This window comes from Cricetulus griseus, chromosome X (genome assembly GCF_003668045.3).
Source record: "Cricetulus griseus strain 17A/GY chromosome X, alternate assembly CriGri-PICRH-1.0, whole genome shotgun sequence".
Taxonomy (NCBI): Eukaryota; Metazoa; Chordata; class Mammalia; order Rodentia; family Cricetidae; genus Cricetulus; species Cricetulus griseus.
The window spans coordinates 36383735-36402533 of record NC_048604.1 but is presented as its reverse complement, the minus strand read 5'-3'; the positions used below and the strand labels follow the sequence as shown (position 1 = coordinate 36402533).

Genomic DNA, 18799 nt, shown 5'->3' with positions numbered 1-18799 from the left:
TTTGTGTCTCTTTGAAAGGAAGATTAAATGGAAGCCAGGTGTGCTGGGACATGCCTGTAATACTAGAACTGAGCAAGATGATCTTGAGTTCAAGACTACCTTAGGGTACACAACAAGATTCTGTCTCAAGACAGACTAAGAGCCCGAAAATACTGAACTGGTAATAGTATCAGTAGGAAATCAAGGTAGCTATCTTATCAAACTTCTCAGTACTTTAACATTTTTTATATGTTATCATTAGGGTAATGCCATTTCTATTGTAAAATTAGAGCAAACATTTTTTAGATACTTAAGCAGTTGAATTATCCTTCAAATGGTCATGTATTTTGATATTCAGGGGGAGTTAAGAAAAATCTTAAAAGGCTACCTTTAGTTATAGCTATCTTATGCATATGCTAAATAATCTCTTCCCACCTACCTTTGTTTTCTACCTGTAGTCGAGATTTCATTCTTTATCGATATCCTGGAAAACCACCAATGCAGGTCACAGATAATGGCTTTGAAGAAAAGGTAAGAAAATGAATGCTGGCTGAAATAAAGTTGAATGATGCTGCTGGTTTGCCACAATAGTAAATAATTCTTTTAACCTAATTAGTGAAACACTAAACCTAGTTTTGAAGACCGATGAGGAACCATTGTGCTACTGAGTCACCTAATAAACATTGTCTAACTGGTAATATTCTATGCTGGTAGCCTTTTCCTCTCTAGTCTGTCATCCTCATTGATATTAGCTACCTTTTATTTAAACAGATTGTTCTTATCACTCCTTAATAAGAAAAACCACACAAAAGCCTAATTGGCTCCTCATTGACCAGTCAATAAGGGTTAAATCTGAAGTTAGGTGTTCAGTGTCATTTCATTCTCTTTTATCCTTAGTGTACACGTCATGCTACTTGCTAGCATTTGTACAGGTCATTGTTTCATCCCTTAATTGTCAATTCCTTGGAAACATTCCCAACTTCCCTGTAGCTCTTTCTTCTCTTATACCCTGGTTAGTTTCCAAGTCATGATACTTAGTTTTATCACATCATGTCTACATTTCAGCTTATTTTTCTCATTTGGATGTGTCTTGAGAGTTTTACATTTTAGTAAAGTGCTTAAAAAATAGTAAAAAGTAGATGTTTTTCAAAACTCTCAGCTGGTAATAGATTTCTTTTTCCTTTTTTTTTTTTTTAAGAAATCTCTTTTTTTTTTTTAAGATTTTATTTATTTATTATGTCTTCTGCCTGCATGCCAGCAGAGGGCACAAGATCTCATTCAAGGTGGTTGTGAGCCACCATGTGGTTGCTGGGAATTGAACTCAGGACCTCTGGAAGAGCAGTCAGTGATATTAACTGCTTAACTGAGCCATCTCCCCAGCTCTGGTAATAGATTTTTTTTCCAGCAGAGTCTTCCAAAAGGTTTTTACGAAATGAGTTTGATCTTAAGTACTCAATCAATGAATATGGGACTATGCAATATTTGAATTTTGTAAGTTTTATTTCACACCATGAAGCATAATACTGGGAAGTTGATGATGGCACAGCAAGAATAGGACAACTTTGATGTTGTTACAGTAATTTAGGGAAACGATCTAAACTAAGGAAGTGGTATTAATATTAGAAATAACTGATTGGGGATGCATTAATTATAAATGGAGTCACTTATTTTACAAGTGGGCCATCTAATTTATTCAGCAAACATGTTGCTTTTCTGGACTTCGAGGATACCATTATTTATGATTAATAAAGTTTTTTTTTCTAGGGGCTTTAGGTGGCATAAAGACTTTATGGAATAGTTAATTGCAATTAAATCATTAGTTTTATAGTACAAGTAATACGTAGAAAGGACATAGAAGGAAGAGACCTGCTTAAGCATGTGGTGGTGATACATTAAATGGTATTTTCATATGTATATGTCATGATAACTTTTTCTAATTTATTTCCATTTTCTAATTTATTTTCTAATTTATTCCCATTCCCTGCTCCCTTTATTCTTCCATCCACCCTTTTGCTACTTTGCTGGTGCCCTTATGTTTTCATTTCATCTGAAGTTTTTAGCCTTTCTCCCTCCCCACTCCTTTAAGGTTTCTTTCTTCCTGTTCATAGTCCACATTCTATTTGCATGACACACATGCATATAAGTCAAAATCTAGATTCTGTATTTGCGAGTAAATGTATTTTTCTTTCCGAGTTTTATTGTGCCTAACATAACAATCTTCAGTTACATCCATTTTCCTAAAAATGCCATGATTTCATTAGGACTGTATAAAACATTGTTGTATACATGGGCCACATTTTCTCTTTCTTTTATTATTATTATTAGCTTTTTTTTTCTGAGACTGTTTCTCTATGGCTTTGCAGGCTGTCCTGGAACTAGTTCTTGTAGACCAGGCTGGTCTTGAACTCACAGAGATCCGCCTGCGTCTGCCTCCCAAGTGCTGGGATTAAAGGCGTGCACCACCACCGCCCGGCTATTATTAGTTTTTCAAGACAGGGTTTCTCTGTAGCTTTGGAGCCTGTTCTGGAGCCTGAACCTACAGAGAGCTTGTCTCTGCCTCCAGAGTGCTTTGCCTGCAGAGTGCTGGGATTAAAGGCGAGTGCCACCACCACCTGGTTTCTTTTCTTTTTTTTTTAAGAGTTCTTTATTATGTATATGGTGTTCTGTCTGCATGTATGCCCGCAGGCCAGAAGACGGAGCAAGATCTCATTACAGATGCTTGTGAGCCACTATGTAGTTGTTGGGAATTGAGCTCAGAACCTCTGCAAAGCAGTTGGTGCTCCTAATCTCTGAGCCATCTCTCCAGTCCCTTATTTTTAAATTTTTCAATTTTACATATCAATCCCAGTTCTTTCCCTCCCCTCATCCCTCTCCCCCCAACGTCCCCTCAGCCCCCCCCCCATTCTATCCTCAGAGAAGGTATAGCCTCTCATGGTGATGTCAGTGAATTCTGTCCTATCACCTCCTTGAATCCTGACCAAGGCTCCCCTCTGTGTCTAGGCTGAGCCAGGGTATCTCTCCATAGGAAATGGGCTCCAAAAAGCCAGTTCCTGTTCTAGGGATAGATCCTGATCCCACTGCCAGTGACCTCATAAACTGCCTAATCTACCCTCTGTCACCTGCAATCATGGGTGGTCTAATTTGGTTCTATGCAGGTTCTGTAGTTGTCAGTCCAGTCTGTGAACTCTCACTAGCTCAGGTCAGCTGTTTCTGTGGGTTTCCCCATCATGGTCTTGATCTCTTTGTTCATATTATTACCCCTCCCTCTGTTCAACTGGACTCCCAAGAGCTTGGCCTAGTTAGTTGTGGATCTCTGCATCTGATTTCCTTAGTTACTGGATGAAGGTTTGATAATTGCAGTTTTTGTTGTTGTTGTTTTTTGAGACAGGGTTTCTCTGCAGCTTTGGAGGCTGTCCTGGAACTCACTCTATACATCAGGCTGGCCTCGAACTCACAGAGATCCACCTCCCAAATTCTGGGATTAAAGGCATGCACCACCACCGCCTGGCCTCTTTGTCTATTTTCATCTATTGGTAGATGTCTAGGCTGGGTCAATTTCTTGTATGTTATTTAACCTTTATTTTATGTACATTTTATGTACTCCCAGAACTGGAGTTGCAGTTGTAAGCTACTGTATGGGTGCTAGGAATTTAACCCGGGTCCTTTGGAAGAACAGCCAGTGCTCTTAACTGCTGAGCCATCTCTCCAGTCCCTGGGTCAATTTCTTAACTCTTGTGAGTAGTGCAGCAATAAACATGGATATACAAGTATCTCTATAATATGTTTACTTAGAGTTCTTTGGGTATATACCCAGGGGTTATATAGCTGATTCATATAATAGTTTTAGGTTTTTTTTATTTTTATTTTTTTTATTTTTTTGAGGAATTGACACATTGAGTTCCATAGTATTTTGTAATACTTTGCATTCTCAGTAGTTTAGGTATGTGGGTTCCTCTTTCCCAACATTTCTGCCAGTGTATATTTTTTGCTTGTTTTTCAAGACATGGTTTCTCTGTAGCTTTGGAGGCTACACAGCACATTTCAGAATTAAGACAAATCTCAAAATGGAGTATTTGTGGGAATAATTCATCTTAATATTTAATTTTCAATTTTAATATTATACTGATAGTACAGTGAAAAACAAGTCTGTGTTCCCATCCCTCTCCATTTCTGATTCTCACTCTTGAAGGACAGTGACCTTAAAAAATTATAGCTGCTTATGTTTCTGTATAAAGTAGTTATATTACAGTAGTTTGATTTCTGTAACAGAAATAATAGGCCCTTTAGGATCTGTTACTTCCTGTTTCCACAAGTGAAGGTGTTACTCATTTATGTGCCCATGAATATGCATTACTCTTCCTCTCAGAATATTTTGTTTTGAGAGTGTTTTGCTTAGTGGCCTACCTCCCAAAATATGTGGGTTGCAGGTTTTTTTGTTTGTTTCATGTACTAGGGGTTGATCTCAGGCTTTTGTACACTAGGCAAGTGATCCTCCACTAAGCTACATCCCTAGCACATTTTTTTTTTTTTTGGTTTTTTCAAGACAGGGTTTCCCTGTGGCTTTGGAGGCTGTCCTGGCACTTGCTCTGTAGACAAGGCTAGCCTCAAACTCACAGAAATCCTCTGCCTCCCGAGTGCCGGGATGAAAGGCATGCACCTCCAACGCCTGGCCTCAGTGTATTTTATTGTTTTCGTTTTAAGCTTTAAAAATGTTATCCCGTGTGTGTTTGGTACATGCATGTGTTCATGTGTATTTGTGGGTACACTTGTCAGTGTACTTGGGATGGCCAAAAGTTGGTCTTAGGAGTCTTCCTGTTTACACTATTTTAAAAAGATGAAAAATTTTTAATTGTATACATGTGTGTACATCTGCGTGTCTTGTAGACACAGGTGTGCCAGTGCTTACAGAGGCAATGGTGTCAGATCCCCTGGGGCTGTAGTTATAGATGGTTGTAAGTGGCCTGATATGGGTGCTGGGAATTTAACTCAGGTTCCTTTGCAACAGTGATAAATGCTCTTTACCACTGAGCCTTTTTTTTTTTTTTTTAGCCCACTCTACCTAATTTTTTGGAGACAGGATCTCTTACTGAACCTGAAGCTTGCCTTTTCAGCGAGTGAATTACCACTGAGCTTTTGGAACCCACCTGTCTCTGTCCCCTGAAAATTGGTTTAATAGACTTGTGATATTGTAACAGCTTTTATGCAAACATGAGTGATCTGAACTCAGGTACACATGTGTGTTGAACAAACATTTTACTCATGATGGAATCACACACACACACAGAGAGAGAGAGAGAGAGAGAGAGAGAGAGAGAGAGAGGGGGGGAGGGAGGGAGGGAGAGGGAGAAAGGGAGGGGAGAGAGGGAGAAAGGGAGGCGGGGGTGCGGTAGGGAGAAAAACATAGACACTGACAGACTGACACAGGCTCCCTTTCTACTGTGGGTTCTTGGGCTTGAGCTCAGGCTTGACAGTAAGTTTCTTGCTGAGCCATCTTGCTGATCCTGTTTTTGTAATGGCAACCTTTCTGTCTGGAGTGAGATGGAGTTATGTAGTTTTAACTCATTTTCCAGATGATTAATAATACTGACCAAATTTTCATGTATTTATTGCCTACTCGTTGTCATCTTGTAAGATTTGACTGTTCACCATGCTTGCCTGTTTATTGATTGAATTGTTTGGGGTTATTTTTTTTAGTTCAATATTGTATATGTGGCAATGATTTTTCCTCATTCTGTAGGCTATCTTATGTGTATGTGGTGCTGGGGGTTGAATCCAGGGCTTTGAGCATGCTAGACCAGTGCTATAACATTGAACTGCATCCATACATGAGATTTTGGGGGGGTTTTCATTTGCAATTGCTCTTTCACTAGTGCTTGATTCAAAACAGATTTTTGAGCAAACAATTTAAAAATATTTACAGTTGTTAACACGAACAAATTTCATAAAAAGAAACATTTACTGAAAAGTTTTTGTTAGTAAACATGGCCCTGTAATCGTTTTGTAAAGCACTGGCAATTTAAGGAATCAGCTAAGAAGTTAACCCTTTGTTTTTATAGCCATATCAGTAACTTAGAATTTTTCTGGAAGTGTCCTTTCTTGTGTTTCTATTTATTACAGTGATTTTTTTTTTAGTATTTTAACCAAATTGCCTGATGTCTGTCTGTCCTTTTTCTTCCCCTGTCTAAATTTTGGATATTTGGATAGTGGGATATTTTACATAATTTCTCAAATTATTCTGAGAAATCAAGATTGAATTTCCAATATCTGTTTTGTTCAGGAATTGAATTTGTGCACGTTCCCATCTTCATGCAGATCCATCAGTCAGGATTTGTTTAGTGCATTTCAGGAATGTGATTGAGGTTCATGGTATAATTAGGTGTTTTCAATCTTGATATAAAAAGTAATTGTTTAAAATTATTTTTTAGGTACAGGTTGTATTCTTCTAGATTTGTTAAATGTCTTAAGAATGAAATTTCAGGGCTGGAGATGTGGCTCAGAGGTCAACAGTGATGGCTGCTCTTCCAGAGGTCCTGAGTTCAATTTCCAGCAACCACATGGTGGCTCACAACCATCCGTTATGAGATCTGGTGCCCTTTTCTGGTGTGCAGATATACATGGAAGCAGAATGTTGTATACATAATAAATAAATAATTGCTGATTACCAACTTTTATGATTGTAAAAGATGTTAAGAATAACATTTTATTTCATGTTTTCCTTCAGATTCTTCTTTGTTATTCAAACAATGGCCATTATGATTCTGTGTACTCAAAAGAATTTCAGTCAACTGCAGGAATTTGCCAAGGTATATGAAGGTCTTTATTAAATGTATGGGTGTGATTTCAGATGATTTGTTACCAGTCTTTAAACTGAAGACCTTTTAAAACATTGTTGGTACTTACAGAACTTACATACTGGGTTAGGAATGTTTTTACATTGTTATGAAGAGTCTTATTTTGACAATTGAGATTTTGGCTCTTTTTCTTCCTTCAGCGATATTGTATGAAATTCTTTATAAAGATGTATTTGTAGTGGATGAAGAAACATTGAAAACTGCAGTTCATTTGTTTCGAAGTGGTTCCAGGAGAAACAGAAACAACGCTTTGACTGGAAATGTAGAAGCCAGTACTGATCAGAAGAACTCAACGGAGGATAGGTACTAAAAGAAAGGGTTGTCAACTCTATGATTTTCATATTTCTTTTGAGTTAGCATCTGAAAGTAGAAATAGCTTGATTATATATATGCGCATACATGTATCTTAGGGATATATTGTTTTTAATTGGAAGAGAAAAGTTTTACCAAATTGTGTTCTGAAATACTCAGACTTACAGAGTTCAGTTAAAGTTAGAATCCTCTTTTTTTCTAGAAAAGACTTTAGAATTAGCATTTAGTTGTATATAAGTTACTCATTGTAGATTAGATTACTGGGCCTCCTGTCAGAACATTTTAGGTCAGGTTGGGTTTAAGAATCTGATTTAAGAAGATAATAATGGGGGTGGGGTGGGGGGAGTCGGGGGCTGGAGGGCTGGAGAGATGACTCAGAGGTTAAGAGCTTTGACTGCTCTTCCAGAGGTCTTGAGTTCAATTCCCAGCAACCACATGGTGGCTCACAACCATCTATAATGAGATCTGGTGCCCTCTTCTGGCCTGCAGGCAAACATGCAGACAGAATATTTACATAATAAATAAATCTTTAAAAAAAAGAAGACAATAACAATGCTGGGTGGTGGTGGTGCATAACTTTGATCCCAGCACTCGGGTGGCAGGGTCAAGCAGATAGATCTCTGTGAATTAGAGGTCAGCCTGGTCTACAGAGTAAGTTCCGGGACAGCCAAAGCTAATACAGTGAAACCCTGTCTCGAAAAACAAAACAAAAACCCAAAAAACCAAAGGCTAGCAGCCAGTATCTTTACCCACTGAGCCATCAGAAGAATATTTTTAAAGCTTATTTGGGAGCCAGAGGAGTGGAAATAGTTTGGTCAAAGTGAAGCTTGTTTCCATTTTTTGCTGATTTCTTAAGAGTTTGGGTTTATGTAATCTACAGTAGTTGAAAGGCAACATTACTACAAAATTGACAGCTTAAAACAGCACTTTGATATTATAGTTCATGTGGTTTAGAAATCATGCCATGGCTTAGCTTATACTTCTGTTCAGGATGATGTAAGACTGTAATAAAGGTGCTGGCCAGGACCAGGACTGAGGTCTTAAACTGGAACTTTGGGAAATAGGTTCTTGGTAGCATTTAAATTGTTCTAGCTGGTTGGATGATAGCTTTAGGGTTTTTTGTTGTATTTGTTTGGTGAACATGGATGACTACTTTCCTACTGAAAGCAGGGAAAGAGGCAATTGAGATGGGTGGGTACTGTGGGGTATGTGTGTGCGTTTGTAATATATGTAAATTCTCTATAATTAGAAGTAGTCTCATGACCCAGGAATCAGAAGCTGTGAACATTAAGAGTCAGGATCACAGAACCATCTTAATATGAAATAATCTAAGTATTTTTAAACACATACTTATCACAGAAACCTAATGAGGATGTGTTGAAAACTTACTTGCTTCATTTTTTTCAGAACTGGGCTTCTTACTACTGGGTGGTATGGCATAGTTGTGAGACATGAGACAAGTAACTGCTGCATTTATATAATGTTATTTTCTTTGAATTTTTTCAATTAGAATCGAAGAGTGTGGTGCCTCTTCCAATGTCAAAAGTACACCAGAAGACAGCAAGCAAGGAACAGCAGAAGGATTAAAGGTTTGATATTTTCTCAGTCAGAGAATGTTCATACACTTGTCTTAGAGCACCATAATTTAAAATAATTAAAACCAGATAGTTCATTCTAATTATTTAGAGCTAGGAAAGAAGTAGTTTTGTTTTTCTTCGTGTAACTCCTACTTGTCTAAAATGGAAGATATGTATTTTGTGAGAATTTTTATTAAATTTTTTATTTAAATTAAAAACAATCTTATTTTATATACCAATTCCAGTTCCCTCTTCCTCCCATCCTACCACTTCCCCCACCATCTCCCTATCCCTCCCCCATCTACTCCTCAGGGAGCCTGAGGTCTTCCATGGGGGAATCATCAAAGTCTGTCACATCATTTGGGGTAGGACTGAGGCCCTCCCTCCTGTATCTAGGCTGAGAGAGTATCCCTCCACAGGGAATGGGCTCCAAAAAGCCAGTTTTCAAAACTAGCTCTGAATACGTAAGGCATTTTTACAAGCTTTTATTTTAAAATTAAAGTAATAATAAAATTTCATACTTTGTAATCAATATTCTGATGATATTGTTTCGTTTTTATCAACAGTGGACTATAATTAACCATTATCTCTTGAAGAAATAGGAGAAATATTTCTGTATGTAAATCCTACTTGATCTTAGACTAGTGTTGCTCCTTTTAGTCTCTCGATGGTTTTTAAATAGTTGGTAATTTTTTGTGCTAACTTTTTGTTTTAATAACAAAGGAAAGGTGGAATTATGTACAGTTTTAAAAAGAATAACCTTGATTCTTTCTTCTTTATAAAAGGATGACTTTAAAGGTGACGAGTTTATACCATGACTATTTTGTTTCAGTTTCCAGAAAATCCATCAAGGATGCTCTTTCCGTATAAGGTGCTAAAAGCTCTGGATCCAGAAATATATCGCAATATAGAATTTGATGCTTGGTTGGACAGCAGAAAAGGTAATAAAGTATCAGCAGGATACCTTAGAATCCCGATAGCTAGAGGACATTGGATTGTAAGTTAGTTTTTATAAGACATGCTTTCATCAAACTGACTTAGGGTTTTTATTGCTATGAAGCGACACCACGGTAACTCTTATAAAAGAAAACATTTAATTGCTTACAGTTCAGAGCTTTAGTCCATTATCCTCATGGTGGGGAGCAGGGCGACATGCAGGCAGACATGGTGCTTGCTGTAGAAGGAGCTGTTACATACATCTTGATCCATCAGGCAACAGATTTGTCACACTAGGCATGCTTTGATCATATATGAGACCTCAAACCTGCCTCCACAGTGACATACTTCCTCCAACAAAACCGCACTGTCTACTAATGCCATTCTCTATTTTTAAATGCTAGAGAGATGCTTTAAGACATGAAAATTACATAATTCAGACCTTGGTGTTCATTAAATTTTTTAGAAGAATGCAATACATTTATTAATTATATTTATTTTTGTGTACATATCTGTGTATACTCTTGGGTGCTACGGTGCATAGTGTGGGAAAACAAATTTTGTTCCCTGTTTTGAGACAGGTTTCTCTGTGTAGTCTGACTGTCCTGGACCCTGTTTTGCGGACCAGGCTGGCTGTGAATTTAGAGATCTTTTGGCTCTACTGTGTGCCACCATCACCAAGTCTAGAGGACAGATTTTGAGTGTTTAAAGACAAGTAGCTTCATCTGCATTTACCCATGGAGAATTGATTAATTTTGAAAGTTTTGTGGCCCACAATTTCTAAAATTAGCTGTCTGGATCTTTAAAGAACATATTTATAAAAATAACTCTTAATGTAGATTGTTGTTTTCTTTAGATTATGTAACTGACTTCATCAAACCCGTCCTTAGCATACGGCCTGCAAGGGTTAATGTCTCACATTCAACCCCTTGAACTTTGGTGAATTCAGTATAGTTAATTAGAATGAAATTAAGACCTTGTATAAAAGTAAAAGAAATACTAATAAATGCATGCACACATGTGCATGAGACTTCTTTGTATTACTTTCAAATTGTAACTTTTGTGTTAAACCAAATCTAAAACTAACTTAACTGCTTTAAAGTGCAGAACTATTCTGGCAGTTCTGTTTAATAAATTTGCCATAGTGATAACCCATCAAGGGTGTTAGAATGACCCTTTGGGACATTTCTTTCTTGTACTGACATCATCATCAAATACACTGTGTTAAAGTAAATTAGGTAATTAAATAATGTGCAGTAAGAAAATATTCAATTAAATTGGGTTTTAATCATCTTTTTTTCTTAATAGAACTTCAAAAATCAGATTGCATGGAATATGCTGGAAGACATTACTATTTAGGGGACAAGTGTCAGGTTAGTTTTTTAAGGATAATGATTTGTTTCTCTGTGATTATACCTTTAATCATTAACATGGGTTGATCATCCTGGGTATATTGATGCCTGTCTGTTATCCTAGCTTAGCAAGGAGAATCATACATTCAAGGCTAGGCTGAGCTTTATAGCTATACCAAGACCTTGTCTGAATAAAACAAGGGTTGAGGGTATAGTTCAATGATAGAATACTTGGCCAATATGCCTAAGGCTCTTGATTGGATCCCCAATACAACATCAAAAGCAATGATGAAGACTTCTTTACAAAATGCTAAAAAAAGATTTCATTGTTTATATTGTGTTAAATTTTAATTCCAAACTTTGTGATAATTACATGTAAGTTGATAGGCCACGATCTCAGATACTTTAAGAAAGTAGACATTGAATGACATTTGGAGAAAAATGGTTTGGCTAAATACAGATTTGTCAGTGGTCAAGACCAGATGAATTAATATATGAGTACTGCTTCCTATCTTTCAGGTTTGCTTGGAACCAAATGGAAAATATTATAATGCTCACATTCAAGAAATTGAAAATGATAAAAACTCAGTAGTAGTTTTCATTGAGGAATTGGCAGAAAGGTAAGACTGTATAGTAATTAAGTTTGATAGTTTAATTCTCATTAAATTGAGAATTGCCAGGATGCTAGTTGAGAGAACCAGAATTGTATCTGCTAATATAATTATTTTGTTCAATAAAAGTAAATGTTGAAGAGTTAAGTATCAAAATATGTATCATAAATGAAAATTCCAAAGTTTAGGTATTGGCCAGTTTATTTGATAATTTGAAAGGTGGGTTGTTGAGTTTCTGCCAGTATGTCTTAGTTAGGATTTCTGTTGCTATGAAGAGACACCATGACCACTCATAAAGGAAATAATTTAATTGAGTGAGGTGGCAGTTTACATTTCATTAGTTTAGTCCATTATAGTCATGGAAGGGGAGCATAGTGGCATGCAGGCAACAGGAAATGGTCTGTTTCACTGGGTGTGCTTTGAGCATATATGAGACCTCATATCTTCCCTCCCCAGTGACATGCTTCCCTCAAAAGACCACTCCTACTTCAACAATGCCACACCTCCAAATAGTGCCACTCCCTATGAGATTATGGAGGACAGTTAAACTATCATGGTGTCAAGATGAGTTATTCCATTCCTTTTCACAGTTTGTATCTAGCTTTGCAAACAGAAATTGAGCCCACTTCCCTAAATTTCTCTTTCAGGTAGGGCCCAAGATTTTGGATTGATGCTAATGTTAATGGTACAGTTTAAGACAAATTAACTATGGTAAAGTAACCTAAATACAAAATCCCAGCAGCTTAAAACAATAAAGTTGCCAGGCAGTGGTGGTGCACGCCTTTAATCCCAGCACTTGGGAGGCAGAGGCAGGTGGATCTCTGTGAATTCGAGACCAGCCTCGTCTACAAGAGCTAGTTCCAGGACAGCCTCCCAAGTCACAGAGAAAAACCCTGTCTCGGAAAAAACCAAAAAAAAAAAAAAAAAAAAAAAAAAAAAAACCAAAAAAACCCAAAAAAAAACAATAAAGTTAATTTCTCCCTCATTTAGCATGTCTGTAATGTGTCAGGTAAGGAAACATAAACCAACCAGTCTTTGTTTTGGTACTATGGATTAAACCTGAGACCTTAGAATCGATAGAACAAGCACTTTAATTATCCTTTGCTATTAATTGATAAAAATTCTTTGAGGTAACTATAATTACATCATTTTCCCTTTTCTCCTTCTAATCCCTCCCATATATACTTTCTTTCCTCACTCTTTTTTTTCATTGTTACGTGTACATGTGTATATATTCCTAATTATATGACATGTTCAGTATTTGTATGTATTTTTGTAAGTAGTTGTACAGGCTGGCCTTGAACTTGTAGTTATGTTCAGGCTAAAGACTTTGCTTTGAAATGTGCTTTCATGATCACAGACAAAGAAAACATGAGACCATGACATATTATTTGACACTTGTAAAAACAGTTCACCTTTGAATTGGTCAAAGAAAGTTTAATTTATATACCCAAGCCTGATATTATTTGACACTTGTAAAAACAGTTCACTTTTTAATTGGTCAAAGTAAGTTTAATTTATATACCCAAGCCTGATATGAGTCTGGTTAGGGTATATGATCCTCTTTCATGGAAAAGAAACAGATTTTTATGAATTAATACAATCTATCATAATATTTCTTCTCGATGTGATAGACACTACACTATAAATAGCGGTGAAATTATATAGAGTACATCTTGTTTGTCTAAGCTAAAGAGTAAAAACAACAAATGTATAGGAAAGCTAGTGTAATAATAGACTTAAAGAAAATGCACTTGAGTCAAGGGTGGTGGCACATGCCTTATTTCTAGCACCCAGGAAGCTGAAGAGGTAAATCTCTTAAGTTTGAGGCCAGCCTGGTCTGTGTAGTGAGTTCCAGGACAGCTAAGGCTACATAGTGAGACCTTGTCTCCAAGAAAAACAGGAGGGCCTCACCCTTCGGGGGAGTGGAGGGGGGAATGGAGTGAGTGGTTGGTGGGGGCGGGGGAGGAGGGGAGGGAGAGGGAGCTGGGATTGACATGTGAAGCAGGCTTGTTTCTAATTTAAATAAAAATAAATTAAAAACTGAAGGAAGAAGGCTGTATTTGTTTGCTGAATGAGAGCTAAGTGTGTGTTGTAATGGCTTCATGATATAATACCTTTCACTTCAAGGCATGCAGTTCCTCTGGCTAATGTAAAACCAGTCAACCAAGTGGCACTTCTTCCTACCTGGAATATTTTGCCAACTCGTAAAGGAAGAGGTTACCCGGCTATAACTGGAAGCTATTTCCCGGAAATGGGTTTGTATCCTAAATGTTTTCTTTTCTGTTGTTGTTTAGTTCATTGTACTTTTTAAAGATTTGCCGTATGTCCTGATGTAGAATAGCTTTTATTCCACACTACTGTGTTGGGATAGCTAATGCTTTAGTGGAGAGGAGAGGGCTATCATGGATATTCTAGGGTGATACTTGGAGCCTGTTGCCATAGGTACTAATAGCCTCCTTTTCCTAGTCATAACAATGAAATTATCTTTGGACATTAGCAGATAATGTTCTGTAGGAGGAGGAGACAAAATTGTCTGAGAACCCACTTTCTAGATGACCTCATATAAACTTAAGCTTAAAGGGATTTTAAATATTTTCAAAGAACTAGGAAGACATCTTATAAGTGCAACCAGATATATTCAACATAATTTTTTAGAGAAAAATAATGTAGGTGACGCAATATTTTTGATGACCAAATCTATCAGTCTTAAAGAGAGGGCTGAAATACTGAGTATTTAAGTACCCATGAACATAGAAATGAACTGTTTGTTTCTTTGGCCCTTCCAATTGGTAGATGAAATACATACTTGAAAAACTGCACAAATTTCTACCTTACACTTACCTACTTTTACTTGATTTGTTTCTAAGAAAAGTATCTATCTGACAGTTTTCAAGTATGATGAGGTTAGAGGAACATTACCTTTTACTTTGGTTATAATGCTTATTTACTACGTATTTGCTTTCTGAAAGTTACGGCAGAATTGAGCATGAAGCAGCGCAAGAAGATGTTCAAGAAAGTTAGAGGGAAAGAGGTTTATATGACCATGGCTTACAGCAGGGGAGATCCTCACGTACTACCCAGGATTCAGCATAGTATGCATTTTGGGCATGACCCACTATTGTACTACTCACAGACAGCTGGTCATGTTATGTCTAGTGACCATTTCTACCCTCAACATTCTTCTCAAAGACAAGGTCGCGGATATGGGATGCCCAGGTAAGAATGAACTGATTTTCATGATAATGTATCTTTGTTTTGGTTTTTAGAAATAACTCTGGCACTGAATTATAGTAAAATTGACAGATATAAATTCTATAGTTTGTTCCAAAGGAGAGCATAGAGCTGATCCATATTTATCCTTGCCAACCATTGTCATAGTTGTATTTTCATTTTGTACAGAAATGTGAAATGTTGAAGAGTTACTTAAAGATAGAATGCCATCAGAAACAAGTATCTTTATGAAATAATGTTTGTCTCCATTAATATTGGATATGCCCAATACTATTGTAAAAGTCTTTCTAGTTGAATGTTTTTAGGAAACTATGTTAATTCTACTTAACTATTGAGACTGCAAGAATTAAGTAATTGTTTTTCTTTATTCTTAGGGATTCATCTCACTTAATAAATAGGCAAAACATGCCAAGTTCTAAAGTTGGGTTTTACCCTGGTCCAGGTAGACGGTGCTGCCAGAGCTATGATAATGTCTCATATAGGTCTCGGTAAGTATTTGAAGTATTACTTAATGAGAAACAAAAATCGGTGTTTTTTTTTTTTTTTTTGAGACAGGGTTTCTCTGTGTAGCATTGGAGGGTGTGTTTGGTTTTATTGCTAAGCAGTGATAATGTGTGCCATCTTTCTAAAACCTCACTTTGGGGGCTGGAGAGATAGCTTAGGAAATAAAAATGTTGGCTGCCCTTCTGGAAAATGGGATTCAATTCCCAGTACCCACTTGGTAGCTAACAGTCATTTGTAACTCTGGTTCCAGGGTAGCTGACATCCTTTTTCTGGTTCTGTAGGCACCAGACACATATAGTGTACAGGCATACATGCAAACAAATACCAGTATACATAAATTAAAACCAAAAACATCTGTTTTGAGATAATTTGTCTTTCACTGAGAAATCAGAAGCAAATTACTGCCATATTTTAACTTATTTACCATTTTGGTTTCCAAACTAAGTTCTTTCAGGCGTAGCCACCGTCAGATGCATTGTATGAATAAGGAATGCCAGTATGGTTTTGCTCCAGAAGAAACTGTTACATTTTATGCACTTGAAGAAGGGAATGAGACTGCTTATTCAACATTACCTGTAAGTGGGTGAAAGCTTCACTGAAAAGGGTATTTTTTCTTTTTTCAAGGCTGTATGGAGAAATGTTATATATGATTTCCACACCCAACCCACTGCAAGGATCAAAATTAGGTCTTGCATATGTATTTTACCCCTATACTATACCCTCAGCCCTAATTTTAACATTTTTTATATGAACAACTTAGTAAAATCCTCAAACTATGAAGCCATCCCCTTAGAGCTTCTTTTTTTTGGTTTTTCGAGACAGGGTTTCTCTGTGTAACTTTGGAGCCTATCCTGGCTCTCACTCTGGAGACCAGGCTGGCCTCAAACTCACAGCGATCTGCCTGCCTCTGCTTTCCGAGTCCTGGGATTAAAGGCATGCACCACCAACGCCCGTCCCCCTTAGAGCTTCTTAACTTTAAAGAAAAGAGATGTTTTGGAGCTGCTAGAGGTTTAGAAAGTCTAGTGTATATGTGAGCTTACATTTTCTCTTTCATTGCTTCACCTATTTTGGATTCCAAAGTACTAAAATAGCCACATATTTCTCTTATATTAACTCAAAATTTAGTTTCTTTGCCTTTTCTCTAATACAGAAAGAATTCCATATATGTGTGTCTTTCTTTGGTACAGAGCAATGGTGGTTCCCATGCAATGGTTCCTGTTACTTCAGGATACTGTATGGCAAGTCAGGGCTATAACTCGTGCAAAACAAGTTTGAATTCAGAAGACAGCAATGCCCACTGTGACAGTGGTGAGTAAAGTAGTGCTGCCTAATTTTTGAAAAAAATGATTGTCATGGCATTTGCATATCAGAACTTGGCAATACAATTTTTGGTGTTTCATACCTTTCTGGTAAGTTGGCAGAAGTATAATATTAGGGATGGTGAGATGCTTCAATGGATAAAGTGCTTTCCCGGCAAATCCGAGAACCTGAGTTCAAATCCCAGAGCCCATATAACCCAAAGAGTTCTTACTTGAATTCAAAATGTCTTAACTTTTATTGAATGCTATATATCATCCATTCTAGTAAATTATTGTAATTTAATGGCAGTTTTATGGTATTATGAGAAATATGCCATCTCTGTATTATATATAAGGAAATTGAGATTCAAAAGCCAATAATAGGACAAAGGCTATACTCTTGATAATGACACAGACAAATATTTAACTCAATTGAGATTAAATTTACATACCAAAAAATACTTACTCAAAGTATACAGTTTGGTGTTTTCTGTGTGTTCTTTCACATAATGAGATCTACAATTTCATCATCTCCCAAAAGACATCCCATTCCTCATATATACCCAAACTAAGATTTGTCTCTAAAGCCATCTATGCATACTTAATATATCTACTTTCCTTTGGCATTTATTTGTTTACCAGTCAATGATACATTACTATTGAAACAATTTTGGAGAATTATGGAAGGTAAAGAAGTATGAGGCATTTTGAGTGACTTCATAAATAAGATACTTCTAATATTGTCTCTGATACTTTTATATAGAGGAAAATATTCTTCACACCTAGCAATTTTGAGCAGAATTTTGTACTGATGACTGCTTACCTTGTCTTCTGTTGATTAATAGTATGGCTCAAATCACTTTCAATCATGTATGTATTTTAGTTTTGAAAATATGTCCATAAAGCTTAATGAAAAAAAATTACTGGCCATTTTGCTCTGCCAAGTTTAAAAGATCTGTGTACATTCATTTCTGTTTTTTTAGGACAATATCATGGAGATTATCTTTATTCTTCAGGTCAGTGAGATCTAGATTTAATTTGATAATCTTCATTGTTTATGGAATATCAAACTAAAATATTGCTCATTTTTGCTTTGGCTATATTCTCTAGAACAAGGCTATGAAACTTCCAGTGTATATACCACAACTGTATCTACAGCAAACCTGGTAGGTATACTACTACAGTATTGTCCTATTGTAGGGTTACTGAATTCTGATGGAGGCATATTGTCCTGGCTGTTAATGGTTTTGCTTTTGTGCTAGTGTCTAATCATCTGGCATTGGCATGATTGAGGTGATTCTAGGTTTTGTTGGCTGGTTATTCCATCCCTTGATTTCTTTTGTCTTCTCTGGGTATTAGGAAAGTGTTGTAGCTGTGGGTTGTCTGGTATTAAGTGCTTCTGCAGGTTGATGGTTGGCTGAGAGGAATGGAGGGTTGACTGGAAGAAAAGGCTGATAGGGAGAGGCTTAGGAAAGAGAGAACTGTATCCTGTCCACATCAAGAGGTGGGGTTTCTAGGAAGCTAGTTGGAGGTGTATTGAGAAGAGGTGATCCTGCAAGTAGGCTGAAGTGAGGCAAAGAATAATCTGGAGAGACAGGAATGGAGGGGTTAGGGGTCTGAGGTGGAGCCTCCAGTGAATGGAGTTGAGTTGGGAGGAGGGGCATCTGTAAGCAACCTGTCTGAGGGTGAGAATAGAATATGGAGATGGTAATGGAGGACAAGGAAGGGAAGAATAGTGTAAATCACCTACCTAAGTCCCTGCCAAGTCCCTATTAGGGATAGTAGGTAGAAAGTGTTTCTAAGGTTGAGGCTGACAGAAAAGAATGGGGGTGTGCTGAGGATGGGTTAGAGGGTCCACAAGGAGGAGGCAAGCTGGATTCACATCAAGTCTTTCTGTAGTCCTCCGGGTCACTACAGGGCTGGGGATGATCCTGGAGAGACTATAATGGTGGATAGGAAGGAGAGTGAAAATTGCCTTTGGATTCTTGGTTTCCCTGTATTCAATTATATTTCTGTGTTTATTAAAGTCTCTTCAGGACAATGGACCATGTTCTGTGCCTCAAGACACAGTTACCTCATACAACTACCCCCAGAAGGTAATTTTCATAGTATTATCAAACAGTCATTTATAGTGAGCTAAATACA

The 18799-nt window shown here is 37.1% G+C and overlaps 1 protein-coding gene across 8 annotated transcripts in view; it reads left to right on the top strand.

Moving 5' to 3' along the window:
• The window catches only part of Alg13 (ALG13 UDP-N-acetylglucosaminyltransferase subunit), a 56132-nt gene that overhangs the window by 23653 nt on the left and 13680 nt on the right, over positions 1-18799 (top strand). For 7 of the 8 annotated variants that reach the window (XR_004771386.1, XM_035449861.1, XM_027433566.2 and 4 more), the window contains 15 exons: positions 438-510; positions 6701-6782; positions 6971-7133; positions 8653-8731; positions 9552-9660; positions 10964-11028; positions 11527-11627; positions 13749-13876; positions 14591-14837; positions 15227-15340; positions 15802-15931; positions 16544-16664; positions 17638-17670; positions 17765-17820; positions 18682-18750. Coding sequence is in view for 6 of the 8 variants with exons in the window: in XM_035449861.1 (XP_035305752.1) it covers positions 438-510; positions 6701-6782; positions 6971-7133; positions 8653-8731; positions 9552-9660; positions 10964-11028; positions 11527-11627; positions 13749-13876; positions 14591-14837; positions 15227-15340; positions 15802-15931; positions 16544-16664; positions 17638-17670; positions 17765-17820; positions 18682-18750 (1570 nt within the window). In the remaining 2 variants the exon portion in view is untranslated. Of the gene's footprint in view, positions 1-437; positions 511-6700; positions 6783-6970; positions 7134-8652; positions 8732-9551; positions 9661-10963; positions 11029-11526; positions 11628-13748; positions 13877-14590; positions 14838-15226; positions 15341-15801; positions 15932-16543; positions 16665-17637; positions 17671-17764; positions 17821-18681; positions 18751-18799 lie in introns of those variants that run through there. The other variant, XR_003488533.2, reaches the window with a different exon arrangement.